The sequence below is a fragment of the Chenopodium quinoa genome, unplaced genomic scaffold, assembly GCF_001683475.1.
Source record: "Chenopodium quinoa cultivar QQ74 unplaced genomic scaffold, ASM168347v1, whole genome shotgun sequence".
In the NCBI taxonomy this organism is placed as follows: domain Eukaryota; kingdom Viridiplantae; phylum Streptophyta; class Magnoliopsida; order Caryophyllales; family Amaranthaceae; genus Chenopodium; species Chenopodium quinoa.
In genome coordinates, this window is record NW_018744991.1 from 396,803 (window position 1) to 413,418 (window position 16,616).

Genomic DNA, 16,616 nt, shown 5'->3' on the forward strand with positions numbered 1-16,616 from the left:
CTAGTCTCTGTGGCATTGCACCAATTTCAAGTGTGAGGTACATTTTGGAACGGAGGGAGTTTAAGTTAACCAAACCAAACGATTCTTGTGGGATGTTACTTGGCCTCTAGTCTATTAAAAAAATGCAGTACATTATTATAGGCATTGTTATTGTTCTGATACATAAGGAACAATTCCTAAGATTCTACTAGACTATTCAATTCATTCATATTAGTTCAAAATATTCATATATGATAGCATTCTAGCAATATGTTTCTCCCTTCAATACTGCAAAATACAGGCCACAACCCCAATAGTTTTTCTTCAGCTACATGTGTTGACCGAGGGTCAAACTAATAAATAATGACCAAACTCGATTCTTTTCATCATTCATTCTTCTTCGTTTTCCATTTACCAACATCTCCCATGTAAGGTTGAGCACTGTAGGCATATTGTTGAAGAACAGAGAACACAACCATCTCTAAGCATACTAGCACATTCTGGATTCCTTCTTCAATATGTTCAACATCCAACCAGGAATATCGAGATCGTATAATCCCCACAGCAACCAGAAGCTCAAGCACAATGCCCTGCAAATATTAAGACAACTAATGAGCTTTTTGTGTGAATGGAAGTGGACAAGCACAAAAATTAATGTACACAATGCTACATAAAAAGCCAGCATATTAGTTTGATGGAAACACACACAATATGAATTGTGAAGATTTTACCTGCCAAAAGCAAAAAAAGACGATGCCTTTAACGCATAGGAACTTAGCAAGCGGCTTGTGTGGTTCAAGTTCCTTACCAAAGACATGATAAAAGACCACCAAAGAATATAGAGCCAGTGATACTGAAACATTGAGGACTATTGTGAAAATCCAGCTGATTGTAGAGGTGTATAACCCGACAAGTTGTAATGCTATCATTAAGATGGAGCAAATTGGCCGAATCATGACAAATTGCCATGTCCATAGCTTCAGAAGCTTCAGTGTATGGTGGTCTAGGCGTACAGTGCGAGGCTGCATTAGCAGGCCAGATCAGCATTAGACTTAGCAAGCAACTTATCAAGTTTATAAATTCAACTTGACCCTATGCTTAAGAAACTTCAAATATGCATGGAACCATAAAAGCCAATTCCTGATCATATCTTTACACAAAATATGCTACCATTTCCATATAACTTTCTTTGAAGTTCATCATCTCAAAAGAATTTTCCCATGGTCTTTCTAACAGTCACAACTAAATAAAGGCCAATGCATGCACGAATCCAAACCTCACTAGACCTGAAAAGCAGTAGGATGCACATTATGGTGTCGGCAGTGATGGTGGTATTGATCATATTGCAGTACGATGTGTCTTATCCACAAGCAATTGGAGTACTCACTAACTTGTAGTCCTAGCTTAAATATATTGAAAAAGATGCCCACATAATAACATTAATAAAGAGTGTGTGTGTGTCCTTTTCTGTAACAAGACTGCTATGTGTCGATGTTATATACTTGTGATTCGGTATACTTAACATTCTAGTACAGCATTCTTATATATGGCCGTGCAATACAGCATGAAAAATCTATCTTAGAAAGCAACTTGCAAATTTCAATACTACTACTACAAGAGACTTAGAGACTGGGCTGCCAAGTGCAAAGTTTGCTTGCTTAAAAACTGCCAAGTTCAACAGATCTCAGTAGGATTCAATTTGTTTGGCTTGGGAAACACCTTCACAGCCTGTTATCCTGTCCTTTATGTATTTACATTCAATTATGATATGATAAACTGTTGGTATATAAACTCACCTGAAATAATGTCATTGGAAAAGAATGGTGGATTTCTCTTCCTTTGATTTCATCAGGCACTATATTTTTGCTGATTGATATATTCAAGTAACTATACATTAATGCCATAAATTTAGCAATGACCTGCATGAAATTAATGGGGAAAATTAGATTTATAATAGTTAAGCTAACAAATCACATGATTAATAGGGAGTTATGCAAATAAGAAACTTACCAAAGCCTCATAACATTCCTTGATCGATTCCAAGGTCATGAAAAATGCTTTGCTGCCACGAATGTCCATCAGACCCACAAAAGACACAACAGCATATATGGGAGCCATGAGGATAATGACAATGATAGCCTTCTGTTCCTTAGGGTTTTTCCAGTAAAAAAGATGCTGTGATAGAAGTTGTATCGTGAAATGCAGTGAAAGCAATACACAAAACGCATTTCCCACTATAATAATCTCACCACGATTCATTTTAGTGAAATCCAACAAGGGCAACATCTTGAGTATTTATGAGAATCCAGACAGTAGACCTGCAAAATGGAAACCGAAGCATCATTAAGACCGTAGTTCAAATTTATGGAGCTCATTTATGATATTACAAAGAGTGGTGGTGCAGTGAGCTTAGACGCAGAAACGGAGTATATCAGAAGAGTAGTGACAACTCGCAAATAAGAGTGAAGGAGTATATGAGAAGAGTCATGACAACTCGCAAATAAGAGTGAAGACTCATCCCCAAAATCTAATGTGTTCAGAGTCAAAATATATTGTCATTTTGAAAACAGCTATTTATCTCTGTCAAAACAGAGACCAAATATCAGCGTTCATCTTTTAATCATCTGATTTGGCTCTGAAAGTAACCATTTAGGGCAAGATCAAGTTCACACTACAGAATATTTACAAGTTACAACTAGCATATCCCTTTTCAAACTTTCTTCTCCAGTTATAAGAAATGTAGGATACCAATTTGCCATTTTTTTCCTCCATCCCAAAGAGTTACACTGTCGGTTGCCATAATTGCTATCGCGAATATCTGAGCACTTAATTTACTAGTAGTAAGTGACTACAAAGTAACAACTACCCTAATCTTCCAGCATATTACTGATAATATTATCCAAAAACTAATAACAAGGTATTGATAATTCAAGATGACTAGCATAAGTGTCAGTATTCTAGCATGAGCTAAATGCTTGAATAAATCGAATTTATATGGAAAAATCAGTTCCAAAAATCAAATAATACTTTATCAATTACAGTTCCTCATGTGTCTTATGATTACAGCCATCTTAGTTTCCACAATAGACAAGGTACTACAACAAACATCCCTAAAAATGTATCTATTGCAAATTCGAAACACCCAAACACACATTTCACTTATATTCATCAAAATTTTCATTGATCAAGGTGAAATACAAACAATTTGAGCCAAAGTATCTCCAGGATCATGGTAAAATACCCCAAAAAAAGTTAAACCCTTTGATTTATTTAGTTCAATTATACTACAAGCTCATCACTACATTAAAACCCAACAAATCTATAAATCTTTATCAAATATAACAAAATTAAACCCAGAAATAATTAAAGATGCAAGATCCAGAAGGTTCCAAGAAACCAAAATTTCAACCCAGAAAATTTTTTACTAGAAACAGCAATAGCTTAGTGATAATGCAAAAAAATACAGAAAATTGCAAAAAAATAATTGAATAGGAAGAACTTACTTTTATAGATTTGCAGAAAATCGTTATTTATTTTTGCAGTGAGTAAATGTAATGATCAAAACGTTATCAAGATTTAAGCGATTTATTTAATAGAAGCGGGGTTCAGACTTGATGTGGAGGAAAGATAGAAATAATGTCTAGGCAATGGCCAATGGGTCAAGCCTCGCTAATCACGTGTACCATATACCATGACGTCTGATTTTCTATTACTCGTACTCGCTTTGTTCATAAATAAAATCACTTGACAAAAATTAAAAATTAAAATCTTGGCCTCAAAATAAAGTTTCTGTTATGAAATATTTGTCCTTGTATCATTCCGGAATATTTTAGATATATGATTTATTGTTATCTAACCAAACTCTAGTTATATTGTATGTATATATATATTCCTACTTTATGAAATAATAATGACTTATTTATTCTCTCCCCAATTTCACTCCTATCTCTCTTTATTCACGATTCTCCAGTGCATCTTTTCAAAGGTAATGTTTAATTCTATTTTCCTAAATGAGAACGAGTTTTGATTCAGGTATTTTTTGGGTGTTTGTACTTGTTATGTATAATTCTATTTCCGCTTCGAATCTTAAGTATCTGCTTCCAAATTGAACTATCAAATCCCCTGAAATAGCTCATATTTCTTCCTCTGTTGCTTTCAAGAAGTATTCTTTACACTTTATAATTATATTAGGTAATTTTACATGGATTCATTATAATATTTACTCTTTTTAAATAATAAAATTAAATTTAGGATTTTGTTTGTGTTCTTATTGATAAGGAATTATCTCCTAAGAATTAGTCAATAATTAGTTATCTAGTTCCTGGCAATTGTCTTCTATGAACCAATTTGCTGATTGATGACTAATGTTAGCTATGTTATCATTAGCAACTCTAAGTGTTGATATTTGTGGAAAATTGTTGATAATGCAATTAGAAGAAGCACAATCTATTATAACATGTTTCTGTGTATTTGTGAGTTTAGCAAATCTTACTGTCATTTATTATAATATATGCTATGGTGTATATGTGAGCTTAACCAAACTTTTTGTTATTCCCTTTGTACACTATGAGCTTTCCTTTTTGGTAAAAATTGTTTTTTGAATTGCGGGATATTAGTAATGAGAAAATATTGTGTGTTTTATGCTGGTTAGACTATAAAATGAAGAAAGGGGCAAGAAGGATGCCGTTTTGAGCAAAAATTCTACAACATATAATGGCTTTCTTAAAAAGACAATCATAGTAACATTAAAATCTTAGCTGTTCATTGTACTTTGAATCTTAACCATACTAGTACCTCGTTAAGCTCGTAAATTCAACCAAACAGAACACATATCATCTCATAAGAATTAATTATGTTGTTGACTTAGCCTTCATTGGACTTTTATGATGAACTTACTTGTCCCAAGATAACGTCTTTGTTTTTGTTTAAGGTTTGTGTTTATTGAGGTAAATTAAGGTTTATGTTTTGTTATGATAATTGATTAGTGGACTTAATTGTGGTCTCATGAACAATAACCTTCTCAAGATTTAATACGCAAATCTTGTTATAATTAATTACTTGTAATTAGTCGTCTCATTTGAAACTTGGAATACATACATATATATATATATATATATATATATATATATATATATATATATATATATATATATATATTTATTTATTTATTTATTTTAGTTCCTAATTTATAATATTGTTTTATATATCACTGAATCATGTTAAACCTTGCAAAACTCGAATTTGTTGCTCTTGATATTACTGGAAACAACTATCTATCTTGGGTGTTAGATGCTGAAATACATTAAGATGCAAAGGGACTTGGTGATTCTATTAAAGAAAACAACACTGCAACAAGCTAAGATAAGGCTAAAGCTATGATATTCCTTAGCCATCACCTTCATGAAGGCCTTAAGACTGAGTACTTGACTGTTAAAGACCCACAAGTCCTTTGAAGTAATCTAAAGGAAAGGTATGACCACCAGAAAACTGTGATATTACCAAAAGCTCGTTATGACTGGTTACATTTAAGATTACAAGACTTTAAGTCTGTAAGTGAATACAACTCAGCCATGTTTAGAATTACATCACAATTGAAGTTATGTGGAGAGAAAATCACGGATGCAGAAATGTTAGAAAAAACATACTCTACTTTTCATGCAAACAATGTTGTCCTGCAAACACAATACCGTGAAAAGGGTTTTACAAAATATTCTGAATTGATATCTTGTCTCCTTGTGGCTGAGCAAAATAATGAACTATTAATGAAAAATCATGGATCACGCCCAATTGGCTCTACTCCATTCCCTGAAGCGAATGTGACATCCCATAGTGGGAAAGAGCAAAAGGCTAGAGATTACGCCAGCAGCCGTGGTCGAGGTCGTGGACGTGGACATAATCGTGGTCGAGGTGGTCATTTTAGGAACTCATACTCTCACCAGAAGTGGGACAATAAAGATAAAAATAAGGATGAGAAGGATAAAAATGAAAATATATGCTACCGTTGTGGAGGAAAAGGCCATTGGTCTCGTGTGTGTCGCACACCAAAACATCTAGTAGACCTCTATCAACAATCAATCAAACAGAAAGGAAAGAAAGTGGAAACAAATTTGGTGTACGAGGATGGCAAAGGTGATTATGATTACGGTGATAAAACTCACCTGGAAGCAGCTGATTTCTTTCCTAATCCTGAAGAAAGTAATTGAATAAATTATGATCCATTGACGAATAAACTCTATTAATTAGCTTGCATTTATTATAGAATTTTATCGTAGTACTATGATTTTATGCTTTATGGGACATTTGTTTTTGGACAATTTTATGTTTTTGAATATTTTTATGTTTTCGGATATTTCATTATTATTATTATCAGTCATTTATTAATTTAAGTTATTTGGTTTAGTGAATCTTATTTTAGAATATTAAATTGAGAATTTTTAGTATAAAGATTCATATAATTGGGCAAGAGGAACGAATATGAGTTTTATAAGAATCATTTTACTTTGTTTGATACTTGCATTGATAAAAGAATTTATGGCTTAAAAGGTGCAAGAGATTTAAAGGTAGTTGGATTAATTTAACGCCCCCACATGCAAGTATTAGGGGGGGATAGTATTTATTTCATTATTTTATGTAATCCTTGCACATATATAATAAAATATATTGATGGTCAGTTTGGTACATACATTAACTTAAATATTAATGTTTTATTTAATAAAAGTGGCCACATGTTAATTAATATATTTCAAAATGATACCATCCTGAAGATGGATATGAATAGATATATACCATGATATATAGAGTACTCTAGAAGAGTATAGAATGTCCAACAAGCTTAGCATGTATCAAGGTTATAGTCAAAGCTCCAGCAGAGTATAAAATTTTGGATCAGGTATTAGTTGATTGTCTTGCCAATTATATAAAGAAACACATGTTGGTGTTCTAATATCACATCATATTCATGACCATGCATAAAGTAATTTTAATAAAGTGTTCACTAGTGTTGGAATACTGACCAGAGTTCAAATTTAGAGAAGTGACTGGATGTGATAATTAAATTAGGCCATCCGGGTTTAATAATTACCCGTTATGGAAACTTGAAGTTTCATTTGATAATGTGCTGACGCTCTCTCAATGTTGCATATATGAAATGAATTAAATGGCAAGACATAACATTGAGATTGAGCTATTATTGAATAGTGATTTATAATAATTTGTATTGATGAAAATGTCAAAAGTAATGGGTGACCAGAAGTTCACCAGAATAACAAATATGTTATTGTCAACTATTAGGTGACCAGAATCTCACCAAATACTCTATTTAAATCATTAAAGATCTCGAAGATCACTACCTAGTAGAATTCCAAGCAAGTGATTTATGCTTGTATAATAATTTTTTTGATTGGGGCTATTATATTTCAGCACATAAGAAACTGGAAAAGAAAGAAAAACGTACAACTGCACAACACATGTCTCCCCATTAACATTGATCTCCAGAAGAGAACATATTATGGCAAGTGTAACAATAAATACACATGCAATGTAAAGTTAATGAAGAAATGATTCTTCATTGAAATTATTCTGTAGAAGAGATAAAACTTGTTTAATACAAATCTTCTGATATAATTATTTTGATTGTAATCATCCCGATGAAAATAATTTTAATGCAAATTTGTATACTAAGTTGGTATAGAATTAGACACCCCTATAAAAGATACATTTTACCAACTTAGGGGGAAAAGAATTAGCAAAAGTTGGAAAAATCGGAAAATGTGATTGATGATCCCTATGAAGGTAGTTTGAAAAGTTATATGCCAACTTTTACCTATATATTATCAAGATATGTTGCACATTTATGATTTGATTTGTATTTAGTTAAGACTCATGTTGCATAGCGTTGAAGATACTTTTTGGTCATATTATGTGTATACATTGAGATAAAATCTTGTCAATTATACTTGAATCACTACACCTGAAGTATAGGTTGTATGATCGGTTCCAAAATAAAGATATCTCTAATGGATATGATATATGGCAAAATAGTGCAGTTAATACTAATAGCGTAATAGTATATAAATACCATAGTGCGTGTATGAAATACCCTAAAAGTGGTATAGATATCTGAATTATTACAATAGATGACCTATGATGTAAGGAAGTTATGATGGTACCAACAAAAAATGTATTCAGATATCATAGTAAAATAGCATGCGAAATGTACGTTAAAGGAATATTATGATACCGGTACACAAGGGAACCGATGAATAATATGCATATGCATAATAAAGTGGAATAGTGAATAAGGGATCTGAAATATATGTCCATTTTGACGTAGACATAATGATAATAATCATAAGTTTATCATAGACCAGAAGTCTAATGAAATATAGATTTTTAAATCCACACTGTACAGTGTCTTGTATTATTTTGAGTCCTATGTATGTTTATATGCATGCATAAGTCATAGGTTAACGGATTGTTCATTGCATATGTCAATAGTTGTTAGATTCATTACTTATTGTATATTTTGCTTAATATGTTATCATGTTTTATATATTTCATATTACATGCATTAGTTTCTATTCAATAATTGTGGTGTATGTGAATGTTCATTCAAAGTATAGTAAGGCATATATATTTACAACTTTGATGGAAAATTAGAAAGACATATTCATATTCATATTCCAACGGGCTTATAATTATGATGAAATTATATATGACGTTGATCTAATATTATTTATGAATCATGTAAGAAAAGTTCCCGAAGAGCTTATATCCAACGTAGCCCTACAATTTTATATGTTGAATATTGCAATTATTATCAAACTCTTGAAAAGTCTATGTGACTACATCATTGACATCTCAACCTGAAGTTTAAGCATATGAAAGTTAATGAGTTTTGCTTTTGTTTGCAAGAGAGCTATCGTGTCAATTATGAAACATCTAAAGAGTATCAATGGGATACTTATGTGTGAGAATGTTTTCTTATGGTCCAGAAGAACCATGATTAGCGTATCTAATTACATGTGTTATATTATAATTCAGATGAGATTGAAGGACGACATTAATAATATCAAGTTTTGTCATCAAATTATTATTAATGAATGTTTGATCAAATAATGATCATCGATTTCTATTATTCACGACCTCCAGAAGAAGGCCTAACGCATAAGTTTAACTTTTAAAGTAACTTTATTCAAACAGAGGTTTGTAATGATGTAGAGATAAATACATGTATGGTGAAATAAAGACACTTAACATGATTACTTGAAAACTTGAAGATGCAATTTTAGTTTAGGAGGATCGAAGACCAACGAATGATATTTTACTACATATTAGAAGATACGGCAATTTCATGAAATGCCACTGAGCACTTAAATAATTCATGAAATGCCATCGTGTTTTCCAGAATTCACCAAATGCCACTGACAAACAGTAAAATGTCATGTCATGCCATTAATGAGGTATTTCCGTTAGTTGACCGTTAGTGCCCGTTAGTTGACCGTTAGTTGACCCCACCACTTGCCACGTGCCACTTTTTGATTGCTCCGTTTTTAAAAATAAAAATATTTAAAAAAAACCCAAAAAAAATTAAAAAAAAAACAGAAATAAACCACCACCCCAGCCACCATTGCCTCCACCAACCCCGCCACCATTGCCTCCACCAACCCCGCCAACTAATCTGAAACCACCACCCCCATCACTCCACCAGAATTGAAACCACCACCCGTCCACCCCACCCCCACCTCCGAAACCCCACTCCCACCTGGAACCCTAACCCCCACCTGAATCGAAACCACCCTAACCACCAAAGTGAGGTTGTTGTTGTTGCGAATTCGCTAGGCAAAGGTGGCGACCGCCGAAACAACCCCCTACCCCTTCTCCTCCTCTTTCCCGTCGCGACCCGCCGAGGACTTCATATCCCAGATTTCGAAACCCACAAATTCGCCGGCGAAGCCCCACCCTTCCCCTTCCCTTTTCCAATTTCGACCACCCCAATCCACCTGCAGTGATGAAGGGGCGAGAGAAGAGGAAAGAGGCGAGGGGTGGTGGAGGAAGGGGGGTGGGGTTTCGCGGGTTAGTTGGTCGCGACGGGATAGGGGAGGGATCGTCGGCGGCCGGCGCGCCTCCTAGTGCTAGCCCCGGCGGCAGGGGGTGGTGGTGGTTAGGGTTTTGGGGTGGGCAGGGGGCTCAACGGCAGGGAGGAGGTGGTGGCTGCCACCTCTGAGTTCAATTCCTTTTTTTTTTTAATTTTTTTTATTTCTGTTTTTTTTTTAAATTTTTTTTGGTTTTTTTAAATATTTTTATTTTTAAAAACGGACCAATCAGAAAGTGACACATGGCAAGTGGTGGGTTCAACTAATGGTCAACTAACGGGCACTGACGGTCAACTAACGGAAATACCTCATTAATGGCATGACATGACATTTTACTGTTTGTCAGTGGCATTTGGTGAATTTTGGAAAACACGATGGCATTTCATGAATTTTTTAAGTGCTCAGTGGCATTTCATGAAATTGTCGTAGAAGATATCCAACTATATCGGATTTATTGTTGCGGCACTAGAAGATCTCAAGTTATGTATTCATCAGGGGGAGAAAATACGCGCTGCACTCTTTTTCCCTAGACCATGGTTTTGTCCCACATCAGGTTTTCTTGGTTAGGTTTTTAATGAGGCGGCATCTCGAGCATATTACGAAGAACGTTGTACCCTTTTTCCTTCATTTGGTTTTTATCCCACAGGGTTTTTCCTAATAAGGTTTTAACGGGGCACTCTCTTCGATAATGGACATCCAAGAGGGTGTGTTATGGAATATTTGTGGATATCCATTATCCTCCTTGTATCATTCCGGAATATTCTAGATCTAGGGTTTATTGTTATCTAAGCAAACCCTATTTATATTGTATGTATATATATATATATCCCCACTCTATGGAATAATAGTTACTGATTTATTCTCTCCCCAATTTCTCTCCTATCTCTCTTTATTTCTCTTCCATATTTAACAGTTTCAATTTTTATGAGTAATTTTTTTTGTTTTTTATATTTAATTAAAAAAAAACTCAAATCATAAGATCCATGTATGTAGATAATCTCGTAAGATTATAGTATGATATCATACAGGATTATAGTATGAAATCATACAAGATTCTACACAATCAAAATCTTGCGTGGACCTAGTCCACAATAATAAGGTTATACGCAAACAATTGACGTTGTATGGAACATAGTGACCCTAATTTTAACATACTAACTTTATTTTTAACATAGTAACATTTATTAAAACTTGTGTGACATTTAATATTATTGTGAACCTGAAGTACGACGTTACGTTAAACATATTGACCCTAATTTAAACATAGTAATCTTTATTATTTATATTGACCAGTAGTAACCTTTATTTTAATATATTAACTTTTTTTTATAGATCTTGCTAACGAACGCCCCCGGGGTGTTAAATAACCCTTTAAAATATAACCTAATATAATATTAATTTGGGAATACATGTCAAAATCACGCGTCGATCGGTGTAATTAATGTTTATTTTAAGTTCATATTTTAACTTTTAATTATCTTATCCAACGCCTCTCGGACGATCATTAACTTTTGCCTTTTAATAATACAACTGGTCTCTAATATTAGTGGTACACAGTAAATTAGTGTTGACTAGGTCCATCTAAGAGTTTGACATATACTTTGTAGTTATCTAAAGATCTAATAATAGAGCTGTTTCAAAAAAAAAAAAAAAAAAAAAAAAAAAAAAAAAAAAAAAATCTAATAATAGAGGGTTGAATTTTAAATAAATTTTGCATCTTTGCTCCTCTCAGGGATACCGATCCTCATACTGGGTAGAGGTATTGGTATTGGGCGCTGGCTAGATGACTAAGGAAAGTAATAGATGTCCTTGTTTCTACCCTTCCCTGACTCGACGGCACTTGGGTGAGACAGAGGAGAGTGGAATTTCGTGTGTAGGGGTGAAATCCGCAAATCTACGAAAGAACTTTTTAATGAGAAATGGGTCGATATTTTTTGCCTCCTGGCATGAAATAGCCTCAAGCTTGAATTGGCCTTTCCCTCATACCAATAATAAGGACACTTATATACTCGTTTGTAACAATCCAAAACAAAAGACCAGTAGACCACTATGTGCACAAGTGAAAAATATACTTATATGTCAAATAAGCATCTTAAGGAAACAATCCATTAAAATCTCAACAACGTAAGATTTCATTTATTGACTGTAGATCTTCTCAAAAACTTACAGATCCAACATAGATAATACAATGGACTATGGCTAGAACAATCAGCCATTTAGGTTGTTTCTAGGGGAATATTTACTGCATTTGTTCTGAGTCGGGCTGATTGGTAGAAGCATCTCATCTATCATGGAAGAAGCAATATTTTGCCAATATGCTTGCTACTTTCCATAAGCTGGTGGGCTTCAGCTGCCTGTGAGAGAGAAAAGTACTTGTGAACTACAGGCTTCACCTTCTTCTCTTTGATAGCAGGCCACACATTCTTCTCTACTTCCTTCACAATAAGTGCTTTGTTCTCTGGAGTTCTATTCCGCAGGCCAGCAGCTAAAAAAGAAGTGAAACGTTATTGATACAACAGTCGATCAGGATTCCTAATCATCTAATCATGTCCAAACTACTATGTATGTCAATTGCAGACATTGTAGTGGTGAAAATGAAAAAACAAAATTAAATGTTAGAAGGGTTTAAAGGTGGAACAGGATGTTCTAAATTAGATTTCCTTAAGGTAAGGTTGTGTGGCCTTTACAGAACTAGACCTGCTCCACATTGACCAACAGGTTGAACAGGTCCAGCATACGCAGGAAACTATCATGATCCTCGACAACCAAGGGTGTCCCCGGTGGAACATGAGGTCGCTTAAAGGTAGTATGTTGGATTGGAGTGATCATGTTGTTAAAATACAACAGTGTTGTGATTTTGAGAAATTCCTAGAAAACATTCTAAAGCAATATGATGCCAGCTGTGTGTAGAAAAATATGCATACCTTGCACCGTGAGTCTCTTTGCTGCTAAACTTGCAAGGTTAATTTGTGAGGTAGATCCACCTTGGAAGCCAATAATAAAAAGCCGCCCATCTAAATTCAAGCTGTCAATGTTTCGCTGCAAGTAAACTCCTCCCATGTTGTCTAATATAACATCAACACCTGTTTGTTCAATACAAACAATCATTCTCACTAAGATAGCAAGGATAAAGGGAAACATTATCCCTTTGCCAGAAAAGCTCACTTTTCTGTACCAAACACCGACTGGGTGGTATGAAGAATATGTCTATTCTAAGAAAGTGGCCAATTATATATTTATATGTAACATCCCAAAACGGAAGTGAAACGATATTTGGTAATAAAGCAGGTTTCAGACTATGAAAGAGAACAATGTGAAACACTGTTCCTCACAAAATAATACCTTTTCCAGCTGTCTCTTCTTTCACTCTCCCAACAAAATTTTCTGTCTTGTAATTGATACACACATCAGCTCCAAGATCTTTACAATATGCCAGCTTTTCTTCAGTACCTACATAAGAGAGCAAACAGCAGACCTTAAAGCTTAATTTAACCCACTCAATCTCCAAAAAAATTCAACTTCAGTCTATCAACCTGCAGTTACAAATACTTTGGCTCCATAATATTTAGCTATTTGAATAGCGAAAGTGCCAATGCCACTAGAGCCCCCATGAACCTGTAAGAATAGTTGATTATGGAGAAAAGTCAAAATTTGAGAGAATAGTTTGACATCCACTTTGAAAGAATGGTAGCTTATGAACAAATCATTAAATGAGATAGCACCCTATGATGCAAATAGATAGCAGAAGACGGTAATTTGACAACAAAATTAAACCTCTCTTTAGTATTTCTCTCAGTAGACCCTTTTGGGCAACAGCTGAAGCACACCCTAGAAGCCAGATTGAAACAACTTTTGGTAGCTTCAGTACATTGAGACTTTTTAGAATGTAGGAAAGGGATATGGTCATATAAAACTATTTAACAGTGACATAGATACAATATCAGAGTAGCCTTGTAAGTTACCAAAAATGCTTCTCCTGCAGAAAGTCGGCTTGTCATGAAAACAGTTGACCAAACAGTGCATGCCACCTCTGGGAAACTTGCAGCATCCTTGAGAGAAACACCATCTGGGGCAGGAAGAACCTGTCCTGCAGGAACAGCCACTTTCTCAGCATAACCTCCTCCACTAAGAAGCGCACACACCTGCATTACAACGAACACCATTCATCATCAATAAAGCATGATAGCTTACCTCTGAGGCTCAATCCAAAGTACGAAGTACTAATTTCTAAGAAATATGTATGAACACTTCACAGGAGAGCAGAAGCATATGAAATTTATAACATGATAGCCAAGTCTGATATCAAATGCATGCATTTGTAAAATCATCCTAAGTCTACTGTAATAATTAACTTATATTTTAAATGAAACGATACTACTAGAACTCAGAAGAGTCAGAACTCATGACTCAGGGTTGCTAAACAAATACAATAGTAAAATTATATTCAGTTCACTACAAGTCTACAATGCTTCTAGGTCAGTCATAGTCCTGCACCTCTGCGATGCATTTCTTGTGTTCTTGATGGCTGATGCTATATGTTATGCTAATAATCAATCAATCAAAACCATAAGTGGGGTCGGCTACATGAACTAAAAGTGATTATTCCATAATGCATCAGAAATCAGCAAATGATAGTTCTTACAAAATAACAAAAGAGGTAATCCACCATTACAAATTTACAATCCTATAATTTGTTCACTAACAGACTATTGGGTAAACTACTCAACATGCCTAGTTTACACCATTATACTCTCAATTAATTCCATAAATACCACAATGCTCCAACACAAGCACCTTTTGGGTTGGTTCCATTCTTTTAAGGTAGATTCCCCCCCCCCCCCCACCCTCCTCCCCCTCGTCCATGCTTTTAGTTTATTCAGATTCCTAAGGTGTAGCCAGCTTTTGAGTTTACAACATTCAAAATCAAAACTTTTGGGGCGATTTTTGGCCAGCTCTAAATTCATTTCATCTCTAGCATTACTGATCGTTCTGCTACATCAAACATACAACCAGCTTACATAAAAACAATTAGGTTACCTCCACTATCATCAAACAACAACTTGTTGAACCAAATTGATCACGATCCATCCAAAATAACCCATATCAAATGCAAAGAGAAAATGCACAAATTAACATGATAAATTAATAACAGTAATTCAATCGCATATAAAACAAAACTACTAGTTAATCAACACCCACACATATAAAAAATTGACAAGACTACAACTTTTCAAGAGAATCACAAAAACCCAAACCATCAAACTCCAAAGAACAGCAAATAATAAGAAAAATGAAGCAGAAACGGTAAAAATTTGGAACCTGATCACCAACTTTCCAGCGAGTGACATTGTTGCCAAGTTGAAGGATGGTTCCAGAACATTCTAGACCAGGATAAGGACTAGCCCCAGGAGGGGGAGGGTAGGAGCCCTTCCTCTGAATGGTATCTGCTCGATTAAGGGCAGTTGCTTCAACTTTGATTAAAACTTCATCATCTTTAATTTGGGGGTCTTCTACCTCTTGCAATTGCAGTACTTCTGGACCTCCTGGGCTTGTTATAACTACCGCTTTCATTGTTAATTTCTTCTATGAATCACCAATTTTTATGGGGTTTTAAGGAAAATTCGAAGTGAATACCCAGAATTAGATTTGAGGAAAATCGCTAGGATTTGTTTTAAAGTTAAGCGTTATATTTTGAACTTTGAAGTTTGGACCCAGAGAATAGATTTTTTTTTTTTTTTTTTTTTGTCAGAATGTCAATGCGTGGTTACTATTGGTATCAATATATACCTACAGTGAAAAGAATATATATTCATGTTGTTTAGGACGAGTGATAAGAATCGATCCCCGAATTACCTGAAATTAGGAGAAAAGCTTTAACCATTTGAGTTATCCTTTACTCTCATTGAGAGTATAGATTTGACGACAGGTTTGAGTGTTTAGTAACACCCTCCAATACCTCAAGCCGTATAGATATTAGCCACCACCTGGTTCATGTCATCGTAACCGTTTTTCGTTGTTCCACTTTGACTTCACACAATCTAATATATACAAACAAATGAGGGAGATAGAAACAAAATGCAGGGTCTTTTGTCCGCTTTGCTAGTCAAATACGGGCTAGTTTATAGATAGTTGGGCTTTGATTACCAAGGAATAAAAACTTTACAAATAAAGCCCGAAGATTGGCATTCCATTGCTGTTATTTTATATGTATATGGTTACAAGTATTTACGTTCTCGGTGTGCTTATGATGCCGCACCGGGCGGGCTGTTAGCTAGTGTGTATCATCTTACAAGAAATATTCGTTCAATTAAAAAAAATATCAGTTTTGGATTATATACAAAAAAAAAAAAAAAAAAAAGTGAAACTAAAAATATATCATTTCTCTTTTTCTAGGAAAAAAAAAATTGTTCATCATTTATCATTTATTCGGCTAAAATATTAAGTTCTACGTTAATAAAATTTATCATATCTAATAAACTTTATCACCACAAATCCAGTATTTTTCAATCTTATATAAACTCATCGAATGTTCCGCACAAATAA

The 16,616-nt window shown here is 34.4% G+C and overlaps 2 protein-coding genes across 2 annotated transcripts; both read right to left on the reverse strand.

Annotated features, from left to right (window-relative positions):
- Window positions 1-114: 114 nt before the first annotated feature.
- On the reverse strand, window positions 115-3,635 carry LOC110706822 (transmembrane protein 184C-like). The gene is made up of 5 exons (XM_021884779.1): window positions 3,483-3,635; window positions 1,990-2,297; window positions 1,776-1,898; window positions 711-1,001; window positions 115-569 (listed from the first exon to the last, which is right to left on the reverse strand). Exons 2-5 carry the CDS (start codon window positions 2,263-2,265, stop codon window positions 366-368), a joined length of 894 nt encoding a protein of 297 aa, XP_021740471.1. The 5' UTR covers window positions 2,266-2,297; window positions 3,483-3,635; the 3' UTR covers window positions 115-365.
- Window positions 3,636-12,125: 8,490 nt separating this feature from the next.
- Window positions 12,126-15,830, reverse strand: LOC110706819 (quinone oxidoreductase PIG3-like). Its single transcript, XM_021884776.1, has 6 exons — window positions 15,393-15,830; window positions 14,036-14,215; window positions 13,607-13,688; window positions 13,416-13,523; window positions 12,998-13,156; window positions 12,126-12,558 (listed from the first exon to the last, which is right to left on the reverse strand). The coding sequence occupies exons 1-6, from the start codon at window positions 15,642-15,644 to the stop codon at window positions 12,362-12,364; spliced, it is 978 nt and encodes a 325-aa protein (XP_021740468.1). The 5' UTR covers window positions 15,645-15,830; the 3' UTR covers window positions 12,126-12,361.
- Between the last annotated feature and the right edge of the window lie 786 nt (window positions 15,831-16,616).

Excerpts from the sequence above, each read along its gene's own strand:
- LOC110706822 (XM_021884779.1), bottom strand. The coding sequence starts at position 2,265 with ATGTTGCCCTTGTTGGATTTCACTAAAATGAATCGTGGTGAGATTATT. Across the intron at positions 1,899-1,989 it reads AGGAATGTTATGAGGCTTTG|GTCATTGCTAAATTTATGGC; the intron begins GTAAGTTTCTTA and ends AATTTCATGCAG. Across the intron at positions 1,002-1,775 it reads TTCCAATGACATTATTTCAG|CCTCGCACTGTACGCCTAGA; the intron begins GTGAGTTTATAT and ends CTGCTAATGCAG.
- LOC110706819 (XM_021884776.1), bottom strand. The coding sequence starts at position 15,644 with ATGAAAGCGGTAGTTATAACAAGCCCAGGAGGTCCAGAAGTACTGCAA. Across the intron at positions 14,216-15,392 it reads GCTGGAAAGTTGGTGATCAG|GTGTGTGCGCTTCTTAGTGG; the intron begins GTTCCAAATTTT and ends GTTGTAATGCAG. Across the intron at positions 13,524-13,606 it reads CAAAGTATTTGTAACTGCAG|GTACTGAAGAAAAGCTGGCA; the intron begins GTTGATAGACTG and ends TCTCTTATGTAG.